Source organism: Kogia breviceps, chromosome 2 (assembly GCF_026419965.1).
Source record: "Kogia breviceps isolate mKogBre1 chromosome 2, mKogBre1 haplotype 1, whole genome shotgun sequence".
NCBI classification, from domain to species: domain Eukaryota; kingdom Metazoa; phylum Chordata; class Mammalia; order Artiodactyla; family Physeteridae; genus Kogia; species Kogia breviceps.
In genome coordinates this window covers 37,709,931-37,721,966 of record NC_081311.1, presented here as the reverse complement: position 1 = coordinate 37,721,966, position 12,036 = coordinate 37,709,931, and the positions used below count along the sequence as shown (strand labels likewise).

The following is a 12,036-nucleotide window of genomic DNA, read 5'->3' as shown; positions in this document are numbered from 1 at the left end:
TGGTGAAAGAATCCTCCTTAATCATTTAGTCTAAATTTATACATTTAGAGTATTTTATTACATTTAGAGTATTCTATTACATTTAGAGTATTCTAAATATATTTTATCTCTCTCCTTCCCTCCGTTTTTTTTTTTCTCCCCAGGAAATGATGCCAGTGAATGTCACAGGTAAGACTTTTTCATTTCATTTCATCGAGATGGCTTCCTTAGGAGTCACGGGGTAATTTTAGAGTTAAAGAATTTTGCAAATTTCAGTAACATATAGTGGGGTCTTGCCATTTCTTGAGGGTCCAGTTCTTCCTGCTCACCAAAAAGGATTTATTAAGCAGTTTGTTTAAATGTATAACCAACACTCAGGTAACATAAAATGTTGTATTCTGAAGGCTTAATTTTCCTTCACAAGCAGGTAGGTGTAGTATAGAACTCCTGCCTACATTGACTCAGAGGCTAATCTGAATTGTAGACTCAGTTATTATTAGTGTATCCTAGTTCCGTAACAACATTCATGATTCTATTCTGTTCTGTTCTTCGACCTGTGGGTCAGTGATAAGATGGTCATATAAACTCTTGGCCAGCCTTTTAGATGTGTGTGTCATTGATCATCAAATCCACAGAGACGTTAGAGATGCTCTTTTCCAGCCCTCTTACTTTATAGATGACAAAAGAAGGCACAGAGATGTTATGTATCTGGCCCAGGTAATGGGGCAAATTACTGGGGACACAGGAGGAGGTTGTTTCTGTTTTTGTTTTTCCCTGACTGGCTCTTTAGGTCTCTAGGACTTACCCATATTCTTAAGTACTGTAAGAAGAGAAATGGTTTTCAGAAGTGGGAATTTTGTTTAGAAAAACAAATTTTCAGAGACTATTCTCTATTTTTCAGACATTGACTTGGTAAAACATATCATTAGTATTGCTGAACAAATGAAAATAACTGAAGTTAAAGAATTTGTTCGGAAGAATGGTATGGAGGAAACTAAAATAGATGAGATCAAGCACGACAATCCCCAAGATACAGCTGAACAGAAGGTCCAACTGCTCCGTAATTGGTATCAAAGTCATGGGAAGAAAGATGCATATTGCACTTTGATTAAAAGTCTCAGAAAAGCCAAACTTCATGCTCTTGCAGAGAAAATTCAAGATATAGTCCAGAAGGACATTACTAGTGAACATGAAAATGCAAACTTGCAAAATGAAAATGAAAGCTTGGCTTAAAGTGAAAAACAACTAACTCAGTTCTGAGAATATACTAAAGAAAGATTAACGTTCGAATAAGTTCTGGGTAGCTGCAAGCTGTAAATATTGCTTGGCTTTTTTTTTTTTTTACTGGGTGTGTTTTCTTTTTTCATTTATTAGACTTGTAGAGCTAATATATTTACAGGCTTTGAGCATCTCATGATTCTGCCTTCAAGGATGTTTAAAATCTAGTTGGGAAGATGGACACAGTTAAGAATAAATACAGGGGCATGTAAAGTGTGCAAAAAAAAGAACGTATGCAAAGGACAAAAGATTTCAGATCATGTTCAAGTATCTAACATATGATTCTGTAAGTATGAATGTAATTAACATATGTAAATACAAATGCCTATCCACAGGCTGACCTCATTCCATAAATCAGTAGATGTGATCTTTTGTTGTCATGTCACAATCAACTGCCCCTGAATTACCTCCCCAGCTCCACTGATAATTCTAGAGATTTTACCATATTTGTAAATTTTGTTTACAGCTTTGAGGGGAGAATACTCAGGGAAAGCTTGCACATACCTCTGAATGTAGAATTTAATAAGGTTCTACCTCAAAGGTCTTTGCACAGCTTATTGGCATTTCATGGGGAAATATTTCAGTTTTGAATTCACATAGAAAACGCAGACTCAGTTATAATGCTTGGCTATTTTATATTTGTTTGTCACTTTGGATCAAAATAATCCACTTCTTTCTCAGGTGTCGAAACATTTTGATCAGGAAAGAATTACTAATCATTGGCACCTCTCCATTTTCTCCTTGATGTGCGTCTTGGTGGCCTGTGCACCCCCCTAAGAAACAACTGATTCACGCAAAGCTGGGACTGCTCTTGGAAACACCTAATTTAGTTTGGAGAGACTAACTGCTCTTACGGAAGGTAGCTTTGTGGCATAGCATGAACCCATGTCTACCACCAAAGCTGACAAGGTAGATTCTTATTTTGCTCCATCTGCCACAGAATGTTCAGTAACTCCCCATGTGTTCTCTCTTGATGCAAAGGCAGCTTATATATAGCAAAAGTGAAATCATATCAGGTTTCAGGAATTGCTCTGGTTATTTCCTGTAGCTTCTTAGACAAGCAAGCCCCTCTCCCCACTACCACTTCCTTACTTTTACGTTTAAACACTTTCAAAAGTTTATACTAAATGTGAATGTTAATAAATACTATTAATATTTATATACTTGTAAGCTGAAGACAGTTATAAGCTGAAACAGATACTCAGTACTACCTAAAGAGCTTCCATTGATGGAAGGTGTTTTCCTCTTATGTTTGGAAATAGAAAACATAGGTAAAACTATTTAATTAAAATCATGTTTTTGGTATCTCTGGTTATCTCTTTTTTTGGTGGGGCCTTTTTGTTTTTGTTTTCTTTTTTCTATCTATTGCTAAATGTAACCTGCTTATAAATCTTTCATCCTTCCTTTGGCCTCTTAGGAGGTATTTCCTTTTTAAAGCCCTTTAGTAGTTAAATAATTTCCTCCATAGGCTGTTACTCTCAAAAATACCCCTCTCCTAAACAACACATAATTAGTTATTATGGGAGGATTTACTATAACAGGATTATATATCAGGCACTGAACGTGTGGTTAAGAAAGTAAATATTTCAAAGGGTTGGTTTTACTGGTAAGAAAGCTAAATGGGGATTTTAAAATAATCCTTCCTGCATACTTTCCATTTCTGGCTACGTAGTGACCACTGGACTATCTCTCTTTTTTAAAACTTAATTTTAATAATATATTTTGCTTAACCCATCATTTTCAAACATTATCATTTCAACATGTAAGCAGTATAAAAACTATTAATGATATAATTTACATTTTTTTCATAGTAAAGCCCACAAAATCTGGTTTGTATTTTATTTATACTTACAAGCACATCTCAGTTTGGACTGGTTACGGCATTGATAGTTCAGGTCTATATCTTTGTTAGGGCAGATCTGGCAACCTTAACTCTGTGGCTGGTTTAGCCCTACTACTAAAGTCCAGTACTCTCTGCATCTTTTCAGTGGGATCTCTTCACTCTGGTTGGTTGGAGTGTCAACAGTCTCCTACCCCTATGTCAGCTTTGGGAATTGTTCTGCTTACAGCACCCGTAGCTGTCCTTTGCTGGCTCTTGGAGTCTTATCTCTGCATGTGCACATAGTATATCAGCCAAAGACTCCGGAGAATCTCTGTACCGATTTCTGGAACTCTTTTTCTTTGTAGCTTCCTTCTTTTCAGTATTCTATTCCGAAAAGCCTGGCAGCCTCAGCCTCCTAAACTTAACCTCTGCCCCTCAACTTGACAAGATGACTGTTCTCCGCTTAGAGTTCCTCCTGTACTAGGATCGGGAAAGGGCTTGTGGGCAGGAAGGCTGAGTGATCATTAGTTTCTCTTCTCTAAGGGATAGTCCGCACTGTCTGTTACCTGGTTTTCTGGTTCTAGACATCAGGGGGGGCAAGTCTGATACTAGTTAATCTTCACGGCCAGAAGCAGAAATCCTGCAGGCACACCTCATTTTATTGTGCTTTGCTTTATTGCATTTCACAGATACCGTGTTTTTTACAAACAGGTTTTGTGGCAACCCTGCGTCGAGCAAGTCTATCAGTGCCATTTTTTTTCCAACAGCATCTGCTTACTTCATGCACATTTTGGTAATTCTTGCAATATTTCAGACTTTCTCATTATGATTATATTTTTTATGGTGATCTGTGATCAGTGATCTTTGATGTTACTGTTGTAGAAATAATTCCGACTTGCTGAAGGTTCAGATGATGGTTAGAATTTTTTAGCACTAAAGCATTTTAAAATTAAGGTATGTACATTTTTTTGACATAATGCTATTATACACTAAATAGGCTGCAGTATAGTATAAACATAACTTTTATATGCACCGGGCTACCAAAATGTTTGTGTGACTCGCTTTATTGCGATATTTGCTTTATTGCGGTGGTCTAGAACAGAATCCACAGTATCTTCACCTTGTACTTTGCAAGGTGAAGTTGAGTTAGAGAACATCCTGTACCTACTCTGGTAAGTTCCAATCTGAGAATTTCACGTTCCTTTGGGAGGATGAGGGAAGTTGAGAAGGTCTTGGGACTTGGTGGTATGGCTCTTTCCCTCATAGATTCACTTGAGCGTGACCGTTCCCAATAATCACAGCCATGATCCAGAGCTTGAGGTGGCCCTTGGTTCAAGATCACCCTTATTGTGGTGAACCTGGTCTGGTCCTCTTTGTGGTGGACATCCTGGGTAAGAGTGTCACCCATGAGCTGCAGAAAAAAAGGTTATTTGTAGAAAGAGGTCGTAGATCATATGGTGAGACTTGCTTACTCAGACATCTTGGTCTTCCTCATTGGTTTGCATATGGAGTTCTCCCAACTTCAATTTGATCAGAAATTTTTTAGCTATTGAATCATCAGTTTCTATAGAGCTGTCTGGATAAGGTATATAATCAATACAACTTAGAATTTTTTCCATCCTCGCTCCTGAAAGGTAATTTATCTGAGTATAGAATTTTATGCCAGAATATTTGCAGTTTTCCCTCATCACTTTGAAAATGTTAATCTACTGTCTTCTTACATTTATCGCTGCTGATGGAATGTCTACTGTTGGTTTAAATATCATTCCTTCAAAGGTAATGTTTATTTTTTAAATTCTGATAAGTTTTAAAGTTTCCCTTACCTTTCCCTTGGTGTTCTGCTGTTTCACTACAATGAGCTTTGATGTAGATTTATTTTTACTTAACTTATTTCATAAGAGTAGATTTTTAATCAGAAAGATAGGGCTGTAGCTTCTGTCCTGGAAAATTCTCAGCTATTTTCTCTTTCAGAAGAGTTTCTTTTGAAACTCTTAGTATTATCTGGTGAAGCTTCTTGGCTTATTCTTCAGGTTTCTTACTTTTACTTTTTTTATTTTTTAATATAATTGTCTATATATTGCATTTGGGGGAATTCCTCGTCATTCTCTTCAAATTAACTATTTTCTTTCTTACTAATCAGGCTGGAGTATTATATCCACTGAGGTATATATTTTGTTGTCTACATTTTTCATTCTTAACATTTCTAAGTGCTCCTTTCACATTTTCACTTGTACCTGCTTCATTTCTGCTTGTTTTTCATTGGCAATTTATTAGAATTCAATAGATTTTATTCCACCATTTATCTCTTTCAGGATCTTACAGTTATTTTAAAGTCTTTTTAAGAATTGCTTTGGGGCTTCCCTGGTGGCGCAGTGGTTGAGAGTCCGCCTGCCGATGCAGGGGACACGGGTTCGTGCCCCGGTCCGGGAAGATCCCACGTGCCGCAGAGCGGCTGGGCCCATGAGCCATGGCCGCTGAGCCTGCGCGTCCGGAGCAAAAAAAAAAAAAAAAGGAAGAATTGCTTTGTTATCTTAACCTTAACTGCAGTAATTTCATGCTGATTTCGTAGTGTGGCTTTTCTGGTGTGATTTTCTTCTTGTATTTTTGAGCTCTGTAGGTTCATCTTGAATAACAGATTCACTTCAACAGATTATTCATCTTGAATAACTACTTCACTCTAGTAGTTTCGTGCCTTCTTTTACCAGGGCTTCCAGAGTCCCCAGTTCTGAGCCTGGATTTATAGATGTGTTTTGCAGCTCACAGCCCTTGGTGACACTGGGGCTGTCAGATATTCAGTCATGTATCTGGGGGCAGCTTGGCTCAGTTCCATGGCATGAGGTTGTGCCTAGGTCTTACCGGATCCCAAGCCCCACAGCATCATATAAGCCATAGTCCCAGGCAGTGTTTGGCAGAAGTTCTGTTTAGCTGTCTTTCACCAGTCAAAAAGCTCTGCCTCAGTCCCCGATTTTAAGAAGGGAGCCTGGGTCTTGTCCTCTGCCTCAGGTGGGCACATTTATTCTTGGCTAAACCCAGGAGCAAACTCTGCTTTCTTTCTAGGCATTGATCTCACAAGGCTTTGGCTTCTGTCCAGGTCATTAATTATCTTGCTGTTGTTTTCCATTCTTCTAGCAAGGAAGGATTTCTTATTCTTTAGCTTGGCTGTGCCTTTTAGTTTTCCTTTTAAAATGTGTTGTGTATCATTGCTGTTTGTTCAGATTGAGAGGGGGTGGCCCTCAAGAAGTGCACTTACAATTCTATATTAACCCCAAGGCCCCAATTTTATCATTAGATGATCAGAAACAATGTTTTGTTTTACTTTTTTTTTTTTTTTGCGGTACGCGGGCCTCTCACTGTTGTGGCCTCTCCCGTTGCGGAGCACAGGCTCCGGACGCCCAGGCTCAGCGGCCTCAGCGGCCATGGCTCACGGGCCCAGCCGCTCCGCGGCATGCGGGATCCTCCGGACCGGGGCACGAGCCCGTGTCCCCTGCATCGGCAGGCAGACTCTCAACCACTGCGCCACCAGGGAAGCCCTGTTTTACATTTTTAAGTTACAACTAACACTCAAGTTGTTTTCAGTTACATAGAGCCCTTTGATAGAAATCAAGAGAACAGAGACTGTAGGGTTTCCCAAGTAGACCTGAGGTTTATTTTAGTGGTGAATCTAGAGTCCTACAGATCTGGGATTAAATATTTATTTTCTCCTTAAGGGTAGAAATACATGTTTTAATCTCTTTGAGCCTTAGTTTCCCCATCTATAAAATGGGAAAATTGTTTCAATATTTTGGAGTTTTTATGGGGATTAAATAAAATGTTTATGAAGTATATACCATGGTGCCTGACTCTATACCTTGGAAGATAGTTATAAAAAATCCAACTGAGATGCTTAAGCAAAATGTAAATTGATTGGCATATTTTACTAGAAGTTCAGAGATAGGGTTCAGAAGCACTAACCTAATCCAGTGCCTCCAGTCATGACTCCTTGTGATTCTCTTGGATTTGCCCTCTTCATATGGATCTACTGGTTGGACTGATAGTGACAAGCTGCCAGGACCTATCTGTGTATCACAGCATCCAGAAAAGACAACAGTTATGTAGGGGGGGTAAGATGTGCTGGTAGGCTAAATCCACATGCCTCATTCTTTGAGCCTGGGGTAGGATCAGGTTCCCCTGAGTTTCCAAATCTGTAGCTGGGAGGAGGACTCTTGTTAAGAGGGTAAAAGGGGGTTCTGGGTAGGAGTGCTAGGATGTTTTGGGTACCCAACTCAAACTGACAATAGAAAAATGTAGTACCTTATAGCACAGGCAGTCCAAAGGCATGGCTCAGTGGTACAGCAAAGCCTACTTGTATCAGCTCACAAGAGTCAATTGTTCAACACTCAGGAATTTTGTAAGCCAACTGTTAAACTGTTGGTAGCTTGATATTGCTATGGTGGGAGTAATTACCTTACATTTTTAAAGTAGGAGAGATCAGTTTACTATGAAACCCAGTGAACATCAGGAGACTTCTGCAGGTTTTGCTTAAAAGTCCTATGTTTAATTTCTAGCCACCAAGTGAGCGTTTGTCTGGTAATACTTACATTGATGAAGCTAAGACCAAGCTGTTTCTTCTTTTTTTTTTCCATGAGAATGTTTGAAGGGAGGGATTAACTTCCTGATATCAACAGTAATCTTTTTTTTTTTAATGAGAGGAGACGAATCTAGCTGGTAATATTAGCTCCCTTGTGAGACGTCTCCGGTCATCAACTGTCAGCTCCTATTGGAGCCACTAATCCAGAAACATGGAGGCTGGCTGCCACCGGTGGCCACCGAACCAAGAAAGCAGACCCTCTTCTTTCCCTCCTGCTCACCCCATTTTCTCAGCTTTCTCCTTTTCACCCTCTTTTATAGCACTGGCATGAAATCACCTCTCTCTTGCCCTCTCCTCTCTTTGACTTCTCTTGTTTGTCTTTTCCTCCATCCCATGCTTTTGCTGTGTGCTTTCCCTTCTTTCTCTCTCTCTCTTTCACGTTGGTTTCATTAGGAAGGTTATGTAACCAGGGCAAAAAAATATTTTTAAATTAAAAAAAAAGAATAAGGATCTAGAGATCCAGGATATGTTGGCCTCAGAAAATATTTCATCAGGATACCTTGGATCTACTGTGCATATGGCACTAATGATCTTGTGGCGTCTGCCCTAGATGAACAAGCTAACTTCAGCTAGGAGGAAAAAAAATCTCAACTACAAAATTAAAGGCCAAAGGTCAAAGGACTAGTCTGCTGGTCCTTCAAATGCATCAGTAGAGTGAGGATGGCTCAACACATATCCATCAATGAAAGTTTCACCAAGGTCAACAAGAGAGGAAATGTTCCCTGTTCAGTGACAAGGCTAGGGACTTCCCTGGGGGCGCAGTGGTTAAGAATCCTCCTGCCAACGCAGGGGACACATGTTCGATCCCTGGTCCGGGAAGATCCCACATGCCGTGGAGCAACTAAACGCGTGAGCTTGAGCTCTAGAGCCCGCGAGCCACAACCTCTGAGCTGGTGCACCACAACTACTGAGGCGCATGTGCCTAAAACCCGTGCTCGGCAACAAGCCACTGCAATGAGAAGCACGCACACCACAACACAGAGTAGCTCCCGCTTGCTGCAACTAGAGAAGCCCGTGCGCAGCAACGAAGACCCAACGCAGCCAATAAATAAATACATTAATTAATTAATTAAAATAATTTTAAAAATAAATAACAAGGCTACTCTTTGCTTTCAGTTGGCCACAAGATGGCAGTGTTTCTCCTAGTACTAACTGCCCTGCTTGTATGAAAGACTTATCCCGACCGAAACATATCCCAGTTATCTCATATTTTTATTCTTTTTTTGTTTTTTGTTTTCCTAGTAGAGGCGAAGCACAGCCTGGAGTAGTAGGTGAAGACTCAGTCTGGAATCAGGCAAATCCAAGTTCAATTTCTGGCTCTGCCACAAACTAACTTATGACCTTGAACATCTCCAAGTTACTGTTTCCTCATCTAGAAGATGAAAGACACATCTGGCTTGCCTTTCTTGTGACTTTGAGAGGAACAAGAAGAAAATACATGGGCAAGTGTAATAAATTATAATGTACTATGGAACGAGTTGTTAACCATTAATGTGCATAAGAATCACCTGAGGAAATTTTTAAACTGCATATTTCCCAGGTCTTGCTCCCAGAGGTGTTCAGTAGATCCAGGGCCGTGCCTGGGAATGTGCATATTACCAAGCACCCTTGATAATCATCATGCTGAAGGCCCTTGGACCATAATTTAAGCAACTGCATTATACAAATACATACCAGTAGAAAGAGAGAGATTAAGGCACAGAAGTTATTCTTAACTTCCTTTGTAATGGCACTAATTATTTTCTATTTTGAATAAAATTTTATGATATCCCCTCTCCTCATAGATTAACTAATCAAAGCAGAAATGTATATTTTGTTCATCCTTTCATGTTCACAGCAAGTATTTGGAAATATTTATTGTGTGATAATCAGATTTAGGACAGTCTGTAGAGCATCCCTAAGTTTTACCCCATTTATGGGTATATTTGGGTAACAGGACTTGACAGACTCAACAGAATTGTCTTAGCTTTGCTTGTCACTATGACTGTCACAGACCACCAGGATTTTTTGACCAGTACTGGCAGCATTTTCACAATTTCTACGCAAAGCCTCGGCACCCCTACTCTTCAGAGGGTGCTCCTCCAGTGGGCTGTTGCCCCAGCAGAGAAGGTCCCACTCAAAGGATGAACAGAGCAGGAGAACCGTGCAGTCTGGCCCCTTGGGTGCGGGGCTAGAGTAGGATAGCTCAGACGTGACAACCCCAGCACCTGGATGTGGGTGTTTCTAGTTTCATCTTAGGCAACAGGAGATAGCAAAGTTTTCCAAAAGGGCTATAGAAATATGCTTCACTTGGACCTTGTTCAGACTTCACACTGCTACAGAAAGGAAGGTGCTTAAATAGAAATACAGAATTTTTAGTATTCTAGAAAATCCTTGTTGAGCAATTGTTTTTGAGCCAGGCACCATTTTAAGCCTTTCACTGAAATGTTAATAAAATATCCAAAGACTCTGCTATTTGTGGAGCTGAGATTCTAACAGCAGGAGACACACAATTAACAATAAGTGGACTTGATTGCACTTGGTCTTTGTAAAGACCATCTGTTGAATTGGTGGAACCCTGAATCAGTAAATGAGGGGGGATCTCAACGCATTTTCTACACCCCATCCTGCCAAGTCCTTGTGCAGAGTACACTCTGCCCTTGGGCATTTTCTTCGCTCTGCCAACTTTTCTAGGGATTGACCTCTTCCTCACACCTTAGTCATCTTTTCACTGAGACAGGACTTCTTTAAGAACACAGCATTTGGAAAGTCCCTTTCTTCTCCCCTCACTTTGTTTTTAATTGAGATGAAATTCACATAAGATTACCCACTTGAAAGTGTACAGTTCAGTGGCATCTAGTATATTTGCAGTATTGTGCAAGCACCACATCTATCTAGTTCCAAAACAGTTTCATCACTTCCAAAGAAAACCCTGTAACCATTAAGGGGTCACTTCTCCCCTTCTCCTCCCTCCAGCCCCTGGAAACCACCAATCTGCTTTCTGTCTCTAAGGGTTTAACTTTCTGGACATTTCATATAAATGGAAACATATAATATATGGTCTTTTATGTCCAGCTTCTTTCATGAAACAGTATTTCCAAAAACATGCAAGTGAAGCTGCAGATTTAAATTCTGTACAGTCAGAAAAGGAAGTGTAATGCCAGCTAGTTCTTATCTGATAGTAACAATCAAAGGCTTTTCTGATTTCTTCAGCTTCAGAAGGTGACATATACAATGATTGTCAGACTTCTATTTTCTAGGGCAAGTTTTCTTTGGATAAAGATCTATAATAACACCTGAAACTAACACAACATTGTAAATCAACTATACTCCAATAAATTTTTTTAAAAAAAATCCAGAATACAGGTGACAATGGTAATAGCTTTAATAGATCATTTCATAGCCTTACCTCAATTTCTGCCCTTACTGTCATTAAGAGCAAATGTTTCAGTAGGGAAGTTTAGTGAGATGTTTTCCTGCAGAGAGTGAGGATGGAGGGTCTCAGATGTGGAGAGCTTCGAGGTAGTCTTACTCTTCTATTTATGGAGAAATATTAATGGGCCCCTCAAGAATCCTTTTCAGTTCTAACTCCATCAATGAATTTTATTCCCAGACTTTGAGGTAGGTATTATTACACCCATTTTAAGGATGAAGAAACTGAGGCTTTAAGAAGATAAAGCTTTGTACAAATTTATACATCTTTCTGCTGATAGCTGAGACTGAGTTTTTATACTCTAGAGAAAGTTCTAAAATAATGAGCAGTGTCATTTGCAGGAACTCTTAGTCATACCTTCACCAGAAGCCTAATGAACTTTCATTGAAAACCAACATGGGTCTGACATAAGATTTAGAGTTAGATGAGAGGGTGCCTGCCCCCATCTAGAGAAGGCTGTCAGTGACATTCAGTAAAGATGACCAGACCAGGCTCAATTCAGCCAGGTATCCTCTATGCCTCACACCGATTTTCACAAACTCTGTGTGTGTGTGTGTGTGTGTGTGTGTGTGAGTGTGTGTGAGAGAGTATGTGTGTGTGTTTGTGTATGTGTGAATTCCCTATTCTGTTTCAAGTCTACCAAAGGCAGTGGTTCCTAATGAGAGCTATAGTAGCATTCATTGTTTCCACGTGATGCTTTCATGATTGCTCTTGACAAAATGTTTGAGATGGCAGCTAACTGGCTTCAGAAGCACACACATACACACAGACCTTTAATATTACCCTTTGTTAACTCAAGATATATATTTCTTGAAATATATATATTTCAAGAAATATATATATATATATATTCTTGAGTTTATCTCATGGTGGAAATATATAGCAGAAAACATCTATACTAATTAAATAATTTCTTCT

The 12,036-nt window shown here is 39.5% G+C and overlaps 1 protein-coding gene across 5 annotated transcripts in view; it reads left to right on the top strand.

The window, feature by feature from the left end:
* The window catches only part of FAS (Fas cell surface death receptor), a 34,179-nt gene extending 24,702 nt beyond the window's left edge, over nucleotides 1–9,477 (top strand). For 3 of the 5 annotated variants that reach the window (XM_059054577.2, XM_067025087.1, XM_059054578.2), the window contains 2 exons: nucleotides 144–168; nucleotides 881–2,562. In XM_059054577.2, coding sequence (XP_058910560.1) covers nucleotides 144–168; nucleotides 881–1,212 — 357 coding nt within the window. In that variant the 3' untranslated portion in view covers nucleotides 1,213–2,562. Of the gene's footprint in view, nucleotides 1–143; nucleotides 169–880; nucleotides 2,563–8,948 lie in introns of those variants that run through there. The other 2 variants (XR_010838892.1, XR_009334083.2) reach the window with 2 other exon arrangements.
* The last annotated feature ends 2,559 nt before the right edge of the window (nucleotides 9,478–12,036 follow it).